This window comes from Nematolebias whitei, chromosome 7 (assembly GCF_014905685.2).
Source record: "Nematolebias whitei isolate Nwh7 chromosome 7, NemWhi1, whole genome shotgun sequence".
NCBI lineage: Eukaryota > Metazoa > Chordata > Actinopteri > Cyprinodontiformes > Rivulidae > Nematolebias > Nematolebias whitei.
In genome coordinates, this window is record NC_056504.1 from 745826 (window position 1) to 759042 (window position 13217).

The window sequence follows — 13217 nt, forward strand, 5'->3', positions numbered from 1 at the left end:
ACTTTGTGTTTTTGAAACCATTAGTGAAAAGGCCAGACCTCAGGGGTATCTGAGGCAGGCTTGAAACACAAGAGTCAGGGTGGCTTCTGGGTAATACCAGATGGCTAGGCCTCAGACTGACGAAGCCTCTTGGATGAGGGGCGAAACGTTTCTTTTTTAACAAAAAAAACGAAGTCCAGATGACATGATTCAACCTTTTTTGTTGTTATATACCTGGATGACTGAGAAAACAAACTTTGTGTTGAGAGTTATAGTTTAAGCATAGCCATTCATCCATACATTTTCTTCCGCTTATCCGGGGTCGGGTCGCGGGGGTAGCAGCCTAAGTAGGGAGGCCCAGACTTCCCTCTCCCCAGCTACTTTGGCCAGCTCTTCCGGGAGAATCCCGAGGCGTTCCCAGGCCAGCCGAGAAACATAGTCCCTCCAGCGTGTCCTGGGTCTTCCTCTGGGCCTCCTTCCGGTGGGACGTGTCCGGAACACCTCACCAGGGAGGCGTCCAGAAGGCATCCTAAACAGATGCCCAAGCCACCTCAACTGGCTCCTCTCGAGGTGGAGAAGCAGCGGCTCTACTCTGAGTACCTCCCGGATGATCGAGCTTCTCACCCTGTCTCTAAGGGAGAGCCCACACACCCTGCGGAGAAAACTCATTTCGGCCGCTTGTATCCGAGATCTCATTCTTTCAGTCACAACCCAAAGCTCGTGACCATAGATGAGGGTGGGAACGTAGATCGATAGGTAAATTGAGAGCTTCGCCTTTTGACTCAGCTCTCTCTTCACCATGACAGACCTGTACAGCGCCCGCTTCACTACAGACACTGCACCTATCCGCCTATCGATCTCACGCTCCATTTTTCCCTCATTCGTGAACAGGACCCCAAGATACTTGAACTCCTACACTTGGGATAGCACCTCCTCCCTGACCCGGAGAGGGCACTCTACCCTTTTCCGGCTCAAGATCATGGCCTCGGATTTGGAGGAACTGATCTTCATCCCGGCCGCATCGCATTCGGCTGCGAACCGCTCCAGCGAAAGCTATAGATCACGATCTGATGAAGCCAATATGACCACATCATCTGCAAAAAGCAGAGACGCAATCCTAAGGCCACCAAAACGGATCCCCCCGCCTAGAAATTCTGTCCATAAAAGTTATGAACAGAATCGGTGACAAAGGGCAACCTTGGCGGAGTCCAACTCTCACCGGGAACAAGCCCGACTTACTGCCGACGATGCGGACCAGGCTCTGACACCGGTCATACAGGGACCTAACAGCCCGTATCAAAGGGCCCGGTACCCCATACTCCCAGAGTACCCCCCACAGGGTCCCCCGAGGGACACGGTCGAACGCCTTCTCCAAGTCCACAAAGCACATGTAGACTGGTTGGGCAAACTCCCACGCACCCTCCAAGACCCTGCTGAGAGTATAGAGCTGGTCCAGTGTTCCACGGCCAGGACGAAAACCGCACTGCTCCTCATGAATCCGAGGTTCGACTATCCGACGGACGCAACTCTACAGAACCCCCGAATAGACCTTACCAGGGAGGCTTAAGAGCGTGATTCCCCTGTAGTTGGAACACACTCTATGGTCCCCCTTTTTGAATAGGGGGACCACCACCCCGGTCTGCCAATCCAGGGGAACTTCCCCCGATGTCCACGCAATATTGCAGAGTCACGTAAGCCAACACAACCCTACAACATCCAGAGCCTTAAGGAACTCTGGGCGAATCTCATCCACCCCTGGGGCTCTGCCACCGAGGAGCTTTTTAACCACCTCGGTGACCTCAGCACCAGAGATTGGAGGGCCCGACCCAGAGTCCCCAGGCTCCGCTTCCTCAGTGGAAGACGTGCCGGTGGGATTGAGGAGGTCTTCAAAGTATTCCGCCCACCGACCCACAACATCCCGAGTTGAGGTCAGCAGCACACCACTCCCACTATAAACAGTGTTGGTGGCATACTGCTTTCCCCCCTGAGACGCTGGATGGTGGACCAGAATCGCCTCGAAGTCGTGCGGAAGTCGTTCTCCATGGCCTCTCCGAACTCCTCCCATGCCCGAGTTTTTGCCTCAGCAACCACCCGAGCCGCATGTCGCTTGGACTGCCGGTACCTATCAGCTGCTTCCGGCGTCTCACAGGCCAAAAAGGCCCGATAGGACTCCTTCTTCAGCCTGACAGCATCCCTCACCGATGGTGTCCACCATCGGGTTCGAGGGTAGCCGCCACGACAGGCACCGACAACCTTGCGGCTGCAGCTCTGGTAAGCCGCCTCGACAATAGAGGCACGAAACATGGTCCACTCAGACTCAATGTCCCCCACCTCCCTCAGAACATGTTCAAAGTTCTCCCGGAGGTGGGAGTTGAAACTCTGTCTCACAGGAGACTCTGCCAGATGTTCCCAGCAAACCCTCACAATACGTTTGGGTCTGCCAGGTCTGACCGGCATCCTCCCCCACCATCGGAGCCAACTCACCACCAGGTAGTGATCAGTTGACAGCTCCGCCCCTCTCTTCACACGAGTGTCCAATGCATGTGGCCGCAGATCAGATGAGACGATGACAAAGTCAATCATCGAACTACGGCCTAGGGTGTCCTGGTGCCAAGAGCACATATGGACACCCTTATGCTTGAACAAGGTGTTCGTTATTGACAATCCATGACGAGCACAGAAGTCCAACAACAGAACACCACTCTGGTTCAGATCAGGGGGGCCGTTCCTCCCAACCACACCCCTCCAGGTCTCACTGTCATTGCCCACATCAATCAATCAATCAAACTTTATTTATAGAGCCCTTTCCAGCAGCCAAAAGGTGCACAAAGTGCTTCACAGTACAGAAGTTAAAAACAAACAAGAATAATAAAAAAATCAGTCAGTTAAAAACAAAAACAATTAAAACATAGCAAAATTGTCAAAGACCTACTAGGTATTAAAAGCCTGCCTGAATAAAAAGGTTTTAAGATTAGATTTAAAATGCTCCATGTCAGTGATGGTGCGCAAGTCCTGAGGTAGCTGGTTCCAGAGTCTGGGTGCGACAACCGAAAAGGCCCGGTCACCCCATCGTTTGTAGTTGGATTTTGGGACAGAGAGTAGAAATGTATTAGATGATCTCAGTGTTCTCCTATATTCACGGACAGCTACAAGATTAGAAAAATATAGTGGGGCAAGACCATTAAGAGCTTTAAAAGTGAATAATAAAATTTTTAATTTAATTCTAAAATCGACTGGAAGCCAGTGGAGGGAAAATAAAACAGGGGTGATGTGCTCACGTCTGGAGGTGTTGGTTAAAAGTCGAGCTGCAGCATTTTGGACCAATTGCAGGCGTCTAATGGAGGATTGGGAGATTCCTGCATATAGGGAATTGCAGTAGTCGAGCCTTGAAGTTATAAAAGCATGGATGGCCTTTTCCAAGTCAGAACGATTTAAAAAAGGCTTAACTTTGGATAAAAGACGTAACTGATAAAAACAGGCCTTGACTACAGAGGATATTTGTTTGTCAAACTTTAAGTCTTTATCAAATGTCACTCCCAAGTTTTTAACTGTGGATCTGAACTTGGGCACATGAGCATTGAAGTCCCCCAGCAGAACAAGGGAGTCCCCAGGAGGTGCACTTTCCAGTACCCCCTCCAAGGACTCCAGAAAGGGTGGATTATCTGAACTGCCGTTTGGTGCATAAGCACAAACGACAGTCAGAACCCGTCCCCCCACACGTAGGCGGAGGGAGGCCACCCTCTCATTCACTGAGGTGAACCCCAATACACAGGCACCAAGTTGGAGGGCAATAAGTACGCCCACGCCTGCTCGGTGCCTCTCACCAGGGGCAACTCCAGAGTGGAAGAGTGTCCAGCCCCTCTCAAGGAAACTGGTTCCAGAGCCCGAGCCATGCGTAGAGGTGAGTCTGACTATTTCTAGCCGGAACCTCTCAGCCTCACACACCAGCTCAGGCTCCTTCCCCACCAGTGAGGTGACATTCCACGTCCCAATAGCCAGCTTCTGTAGCCGAGGATCAGACCGCCAGGGTCCCCGCCCTCGACCACCACCCATCCCACATTGCACCCGACCCCTTTGGCCCCTCCCACAGGTGGTGAGCCCATGGGAAGCATAGCCTTTAATAATTTAATAGACTCTAAAAAAGTTAAATCTGGTCCTCTGGACATTCAAAAAAAACAAACAAAAAAAACAAAGCAAAACAACAAAAAAATGTAGAAACGTTTCGTCTTTCAACCGAGAGACTTCCTCAGTCTGAGGTGCTGTATTCAGCTCAGTCTCTTAAATAGCACCTTCTCAGAGTGGATCAACCAGTTTGCTGCTGACAACCAAAACCAGCTGCTCACATGGTCAAGAAGGACCATCAGCCTAACAATGGATCATTAGCACACTGATGGCTGTTTACTGTTCACAGAGGGCTGAGTGATACTAGCAATCACATCATTGTAAGAGGGGGACAGTTGAACATGGAGGCCTCCACCCCTGTTTAACGATGGACGATTTCTTTTCACAAAGATGGCCTCCTTTTCTCCTCTCTCAAACCATCGTTCCTCTCTATCCAGGATGTGAACATCTTCATCCCTGAAAGAATGACTGCTGGCCTGGAGATGAGTGTAGACCGCAGAGTGGGCCATCCCAGCACAGAAGATCAACATCATCAGGCCAGGACTCTGTAGTGGACCATGGCCTCATATTTTGAGGTGCTGATTCTCATCCCAGCCGCTTCACTCTCGGCTGCAAACCACTCCAGTGAGGGCTGAAGATCACAGCACAATGACGCCCACAGGACCATATCATCTGCAAAGAGCAGAGATGTAATCCTGATGCCACAGAACCAGAACTCCTCCACCCCCGGGCTGCACTGAGACATTTTGTCCATAAAATATGTGAACAGAATCAGTGATAATTGGCAGCCCTGGCACAGCCCAACTCCCACCCTGAAGGGATCGGTCCTACTACTGGTAATGCGAACCAAACTCTTGCACCGCTTGTATAGGGACCAAACAGCCCGTAACAACAGGCCCCCATTCCCATACTCATGGAACACCTCCCATAGTGTACCCCAAGGAGCACCTTCTCCAAGTCCACAAAAGACATGTGGAATGAATGGCCAAACTCCCATGACCCCTCAGGGACCCTAGTGAGAGTAAAAAGCTGATCCAGTATTTCACGGCCAGAACGGAACCTGCATTGTTCCTTCTGGATCTGAGGTTTGACCAACGGTTGGACTCACATCTCCAGTACCCCTGAACAGACCTTACCAGGGAGGCTAAGGAGAGTGATGCCCCTATAATTGGAGCACATCCTCCGGTACCCCTTTTTGAACTAGGGAACCACCACCCTAGTCTGCCAATCCAGTGGCACTGCCCCCAATGTCCACGTAATGTTACAAAGGCATGTCAGCATAGACAGCCCCACAACATCCAGAGACCTTAGGAAATCAGGGTGAATCTCATCCACTCCCGGAGCCCTGCTGCCTCAGAGTTTTTTAACTATCTCGGCGACCTCAACCACGGTTATGGACGGACCAACTCCAAAGTCTCTCAACTCAGCTTCCTTCATGGAAGATGAGTTGGTGGGATTGAGAAGGTCCGAGAAGTATTCGTCCTCCTGATGACATCACTGGTTGAGGTCAAAAGTACCCTACCTTCACTGAACACTGTGTTAGTAAAGTGCTGCTTTTCCCTCCTCAGCTGCTTGATAGTTTGCCAGAATCGCCTTGAAGTCGAACTGAGAGTCTCTATCCAAGGCCTCACCAAACTTCTCCCACATCTGAGCTTTTGCCTCAGTAATAGACAAGGCTGTGGACCGCTTGGCCCTCCCATACTCCTCAGCTGCCTACGGATGGATGATGGATGGATGAATGGATGGATGGATGACGGATGAATGGTCGGATGGATGGATGAATGGATGAATGGATGAATAATGGATGGATGAATGGACAGATGGATGATGGCTGAATGGATGGATGGATGAATGGATGAATAGATGGATGGATAGATTATGGGTGGATGGATGGACTGATGAATTTTTGTTGTATTTTGAATGGAAAAAGATGCATGAAATGCCATTTTACTTTGACCAAATACAGAATCTAAAGCAGAAAGTGTGAGGTAAAGTAACATCAAATTTATGGAGGACAGAATATGACAAAATGAAATAAATAAATACACAATACAAACATAACAATATATCAAATATTATATCATCTTAGGGTAATGCTCGTGAAACACTTATGGCTTATCTAACAATTTAGATTCAGAATATAAAATTTACAACAAACTCTGGGTAAACTTCTATATCCCTACCTTGGCTTAAAATAGCTAACCAGTTCATGAGAGAGCAAATTAAGGTCCTGCATGGAGGAAGCTGCCAAGTATGAACTGACATCAGATCGAAGCAATGGATTTCACATGATCAGTGTTAGTCCCGCCCACTGAGTTTGATGAGTGAGACTGACAGTTAACAAAATTTCATGGTGACACACGAGGGTGGAATGTGACAACATGAAATAAATAAATAAATCATAAAATAAAACATTAAATTTTGTATTTAATAATTTTATTTTATATTCAATTGTGTATTTAATAATTTTATTATGTATTTAATGATGTATTTAATATTTAAATGATACATTTATTCATTTCATTTTGTCACATTCCACCCTTCATACAGATTGGTGTTGTATTACTTGTGATTTCTAAAAGGAGTTGAGCCCAGTTTTCGAACTACAGTAGCTTCAAATACACCTTGCATGTATAGGACCACAGCTGTTTGTCCTTACCCTCTCATCCTTGTAGAGGTCAGAGTGATGGCTTAAGGTATGGCAGTACGTCTGGTCCAGAGTTAACGGTATTGTCGTTGGGACACCAGGAAAGGCTTTTTGACAGTCAGTGGCCAAGTAGAGAGCAGGTTCCCACATTCCACTGTTGTCCATAGACCTCTCTATCACCAATGATTGGGGACGGGGACCCTGTAGAGCCAACAATCACAGGGTTTGTTCATCATTGTGCACTGGAATGGTCTTACAATAATAATTATTATTATGAGCAGAACATGGTGTGCGTTTGCAACAATTGCTTTGATTTATGTTTTAAAATTATGTGACATTTCTGTTTAACTTAAACGGTTAGTTTATTAAAAAGTTCAGCTCAATATATTTTTAGCATGTCATACCTTGAAGTTGAGCACGAGCTTGTCGAGCTGGAACAGGTTATTGAGGTCAAACTGGAGACTGACTGGACTTTCTCCTACAAGACAAAAAAAAACCCTCCATCATTCATACTGGGGTATCCTATTTTTGTTTTTATTAAACCTGAAGTTCTCCTTGGATCTACTGCCCTGTTCTGAAGTGCCAAGGAAAATAGTTTTATTGACAGAAAGTGAAGCAAAATATTCCAATTGGATGATGCTGAAAAGCATCCATCCATTTATCTTCCACTTGATCCAAAGTCAGAACGTGGGGGCAGCATCTTGAGCAGGGAGGCCCAGACATCTCTTTCCACAGCCACCTCTTCCAGCTCTTCTGGGAGGATTCCAAGGCATTTCCAGGCCAACTGAGAGACATAGTTGCTTCAGCCTGTCCTGGGTCTTCCCTGGAGTCTCCTCCCAGTCAGACATGCCCAAAGCACAAGATGCCCCAACCACATCAACTGGCTCCTCTTGATGTGGAAGAGCAGCGTATCTACAATGAGTTTCTCCTGGATGACTGAACTTCTCACCCTATCCCTAAGGAAGAGTCCAGCTAACCAGCGGAGGAAACTCATTTCAACCACCTGCATCCGCGATCTCAGCTCATGACCATAGGTGAGGCTAGGAACGTAGACCGACCTGTAAACAGAGAGCTTTGCTTTGCAGCTAATCTCTCTCTTCACCACAACAGACCGGCAATGAGCCCACAATACTGCAGATGCTGCACCAATTTTCAAGTCAGTTCAATTTAATTATATAGCACCAATTCACAACAAATTTGCCTCATGGCACTTTACAGGAACATTCACATACATAGAAAAGCCAATTAGTAAAGTTCTCTATCTAAGGAAGCCAGCAGTCTCATTGAATCTTCACTTTGTCACAGTCTCCCAGCCTGAGCAAGCACAGTGGCAACAGTGGAAAGGAAAAACTCTATTTTAAAAGGAAGAAACCTCCAGCAGAACCAGGCTCAGGACATGTGGCCATCTGCTTCGACAAGCTGGGATTGAGAGGACACAAAGGAGAGACAAACGAAGACAGAATGGTAGGTCCAGATGTAGGTGCAGGTGTACCTCCTACTGGAAGAAAGACAAAAACACATGTCAAGGACAGAAAAAATAATTACAGATAAAAACAGATTGAGCAGAGTAAGTAAAGACAATAGCATAGTGAAGAAATGTGACCAGTTTGTCCTCCAGCAGTCTAAGCCTATAGCAGCATAACTAAGGGACAGCTCAGGAAACCCAAGCCGACCCTAACAATATAGGAAAGTCTTAAGACTAATCTTAAAAGTGAATAATGTGTCAGCCTAATGAACAGAAACTGGAAGTTGGTTCCACAAGATAGGAGCCTGATAATGGACTGGAGCAATACACATCCTCAGTTCTGGGGTACATTAGTAAATGTGCTGATGACGTCACCACCATCAGATATGTTAAGAGCTACTCAAACAGGAAGCCTTGGCTAAATGCAGAGGTTCACACTCTGCTGGAAGCCAGGAACACTGCCTTCAGGTGTGGAGACTCACAGGAGCTGACAAGGACAAGTAAAGAGCTGGTTGCTGGTATTAAGAGGGCCAAGGCCACATATGCACAGAGGATCGAGGGTCAATTCACCTCACAAGACCCTCGGAGCATGTGGAGGGGCATTAAGTGCATAACAGATTATAAAGGAAGGAGCGAACAATGCCCCAAAGACCCATCTCTGCCTGATGCCCTCAACAAGTTCTATGCACGCTTTGAAGACCCGAACAGACCACCCAGCACCAGACTCACCTCACCACCGGATGAAGAGCATCTCAGCGTGACCTCAGCAGAAGTAAGGAGTACTTTAGTTTAGTTTATTATTTTTTGAATATGTAAAAAGAAAAAAAATATATAGCATGAAGCATAATGTCAAAACTTTTTGTTTTACATATTCAAGGGAGTGGGTAGAAGTATAAACTTATCAAAATTCCCACTCCTTAACCACTTACATAATCTTACATTCATTACATGTATAATCCATAAATATAACAACTAATCCCATATTTATCCATCAATATAGTATCTATTTAAGTTAACTATAGTAGATGAACAATTATTATTCCTTTAACTTCACAAAAAACAAAAGCATCAATAACAAATAACAAAAACAACAACAACAACAATAAATGAATAATATTACTATATATTATATACAGCAATGATCATATGTTTATATGATAGTTTGAACAGTTTTATGTTTGGACATTGTTTAATTCAATTCAATTCAATTCAAATATACTTTATTAATCCCGGAGGGAAATTATTTGTTGTAGTAACTCGTTATCCTCGTTTCACTAAGAGATGCCATAGACACTGATAGGCAGGAAGGACCTCCCGCAAAGATCCATCCCACAGTGGATCCTAAGAAACTGGCTGCAGATGCCGTCCGTTTAAGTTCAATATACAAATTATTCCACAGTTTGACTCCATTTACTGATACACAAAAGTTTTTTCTAATAGTTCTAATTTTGCATATTTTAAACTGTGATTCCTCCTTAACGTATAAATTTGCTCCTTAATTTTAAACAGGTTTTGAATGTTTTCTGGTAATTGTTTATTTTTTGCTTTGTAAAGAATTAGAGCTGTCTGTAGTTTAACTATGTCAATGAACTTTAATAATTTAGATTTTACAAATAGTACATTAGTGCTTTCTAAATATCCCACCTTATGGATTATTCTTATTGCTCTTTTTTCTAGTATTGTTAATGCTTGTAGTGTAGTTTTGTAATTATTGCCCCAGATTTCTGCACAATAGCTTAAATAAGGTAAGATTAGTGAACAGTAGAGTTCATGTAATGCTTTTTGTCCTATGACCAACTTGGCTTTCTTTAAGAGGGCGATATTTCTTGAGACTTTACTTTGAACATATTTTATGTGTGGTTTCCAGTTGAGTTTATCATCAATAATGACACCAAGAAATTTGTTTTCATGAACTCTTTCAATTTTCACTCCATCTATTTGTATTTGAATTTCTTGATGTGATTGACAGTTCCCAAATACCATTATTATTTTTGTTTTGTTGAGGTTCAAGGACAGCTTATTTTCATCAAACCACATTTTAAGTCTGTTCAATTCATTAGTTACATCCTTTAACAGTTGTTCCATGTCATCTCCAACACAATAAATATTTGTATAATCAGCAAATAGTATACTTTTCATTATTTCTTATACAGTACATAAATCATTTTCATCAATTATAAACAGTTTTGGACCCAGGACTGACCCCTGAGGAACCCCACAAACAATGTCCAAACATCCAGAACAAACATCTCCCAGCTTCACATACTGCTGTCTGCCTTTCAAATAATTTTGAACCCAGTCTAGTGCTACTCCCTTATCACATAGCGTTCAAGTTTTTTTAGTAATAAATCATGACTGACTGTGTCAAATGCCTTCTTGATGTCCACAAACACTCCAACAGCAATTTTCTTGTTATCCATCCCCTCTACAGTTTCTAAAATGGCTTGCATTGTTGATCTTCCTGATCTGAAGCCGTACTGACTTTCACTGATTAATTTAAGTTTATCTAAGAATGTTTCCAGTCTGTTATTAAATAATTTTTCTAATTTTTAGAGAACTGTGGCAGCAGAGAGACAGGTCAATAGTTAGTGAAGAGATGTTTGTTCCCATTTTTGTATAACGGTAATATTTTAGCTATTTTCATTTTACTTGGGAATGAACCAGTTTGAAATGACAAGTTACTAATATATGTAAATGGTTTAGAAATCCCCTCAATGACATGCTGTACCAGTTTCATATCAATCCCATGTAAGTCAGTAGACTGTTTATTATTACATTTATTTACAATGTCGACTATTTCTTTTCAGTCACAGCACCGAGGAACATTGAGTTGAGGTTCCCGTTTATTATTTTATTTAAATTTGGTTCCGTATGTGGCAGCTCAGGGATCATTTTAGATAAATCAGGTCCAATGTTTACAAAAAATTGATTAAAACTGTTAGCTATTTCATTCACATTATAGTTTTCAATATATTGATGAATAAAATAATTTGTATAATCCCGTTTATTTATACTATTTTTTATAATACTGTTTAAGATATTCCATATTTCTTTAATATTATGTTTATTTTCATCCATTTTTTTTGTTGTAATATTCTTTTTTGCAAAACCTAATGATAGTTATCAATTTATTTTTATATTTTTTATATTTAGATTCTGCTTCCTTAGTTCTTAGTTTTATATAATGTATTTTTGTTTTTACAGGCATTTTGCAGTCCTGGTGTGATCCAAGGACAACTATAATATTTATTCTTTTTATTATACATCTTGACTGGACAATGTTTATTATGTAATTCCATAAATACATCAAGAAATGCCTTGCATGCATCATTTATGTCTTTTTGTTGATAAATAGTATCCCAGTTTTGCGCCATCAAGTCACTTTTTAAATTTTTTATTGATTTTTCTGTTCTCACCCTTCTATATAACTTTTGGTTTTCTGATTTACTAGTATTATAATTTCTGTCATATACTGTAAAAACCCTATTTTTCTAACAGAACATTTCACTCTCAGACTGCAGGTTTACTTGTGGTTCCTAGAATTTACAAAAACAGAATGGGAGGCAGATCTTTCAGTTCTCAGGCTCCTCTCTTGTGGAACCAACTTCCAATCTCTGTCCGTGAGGCTGACACATTATCCAGTTTTAAAACTAGGATTAAGACTTTCCTTTGTGCTAAATCTAAGGAATCAGCAGACAAGTTGAATCTTGGCTTCGTTGCAGTCTCCCATCCTGAGCAAACACAGTGGCAACAGTGGAAAGAAAAACTCCCTTTAACAGGAAGAAACCTCCAGCAGAACCAGCTCAGGACAAGAGACCATCTGCTTTGACCGGCTGGTTGAGAGGACAGGAAGGAGAGACAGACGAACACAGAATGGTAGGACCAAAATAGGTCCAGGTGTATCAGAAAGACAAAAAACCCCCCAAAAAAACCACATTGATAGAAAAACTAATTACCAATAGAAAACAGGTTGAACAGAGTAAGTAAAGACAGTAGCAGAGTGAAAAGTGTGGTCAGTTTGTCCTCCAGCAGTCTAAGCCTATAGCAGCAGAACTAAGGGACAGCTCAGGAAACCCAAGCCGACCCTAACTCCTTTTGTTTCCATGTGTTGTACCTTGCCCCTGGTGTACCCTGTCCAGTTCTTCGTTCCCCTGTGTCTTTTTTTTTTTCCTAGTGCCCTCCTCCCTGTTGGCTTTCCCCCTCCTCCCACCCACGGTTTGGGGGTGTGGGGGTCTTGGTGACGTCAAGGGACGTCCTTGGAGGTACTGTAGGAGTTGTGCTTTCCCTGGTCTCTGTCTCCCTCTAGTGTTCTACATTTGTCTGCTCCCCCTCTGATGTCTGCACCGGTGATGTTTCACAGGTGTTCTGTGTTAGTCTCGTTAGTGTGTGTATTTAAGTCTGTTTGCCTGCGTCCCTCATTGTCTGGTCATTGTGTCACTGTGATGCCTGTTATGCTCCTCGTGTCATGCTCCTCGTATCCTGTGTCTTGTCCCATGATTCATGTAAGTTTGCTGCCTCGTCAGCCATCTTTATTTTGTAAAGAATAAATTAATTTATATTCCTTGAGTCTTGCCTGCCTGCCTGCACCAAATGGGTCTCCTGCCTAGAAATCGTCACACCGAATGGCTGAAATAGTTTTCAGCGCAAGGTAAGAAGTGTCTGTCTATTAAACTCTCAGAACAGGCAGTAAAGTGTCAAATAACCCTTAACTTCACGAGAGTTGTGTTGGTGCTGTGCTGATTTAAACTTTAGTCTCAGTTGCAGCTGTGGTGGGAGTCAGACTTTGTTTACCGTCAGTAATTAAACTCAAACAGCGCATTTTTCTCCACCTTGTTCCTTTTTTTTTATTATTTAAAATTATGCTCTGTTTTGTTATGTGGGGTTTTTAGGTTAAAATCTTCATTAGCTGTTGCTGTTTGTAGTAAAAAAACAACCGAACTCTACCTGGTTAAAGTGCACGCATTCTCCGGTAAAAATATTCCTATTTTTATATTGTGACGTCCT

General features: G+C 43.5%; 1 protein-coding gene across 1 annotated transcript in view; it reads right to left on the bottom strand.

Moving 5' to 3' along the window:
* The window catches only part of LOC119412086 (laminin subunit beta-3-like), a 69565-nt gene that overhangs the window by 14176 nt on the left and 42172 nt on the right, over nt 1-13217 (bottom strand). Inside the window, exons 3-4 of the mRNA XM_037679062.1 lie at nt 7153-7226; nt 6761-6949 (exon numbers count right to left, since the gene is read on the bottom strand). Coding sequence (XP_037534990.1) covers nt 6761-6949; nt 7153-7226 — 263 coding nt within the window. The remainder of the gene's footprint in view (nt 1-6760; nt 6950-7152; nt 7227-13217) is intronic.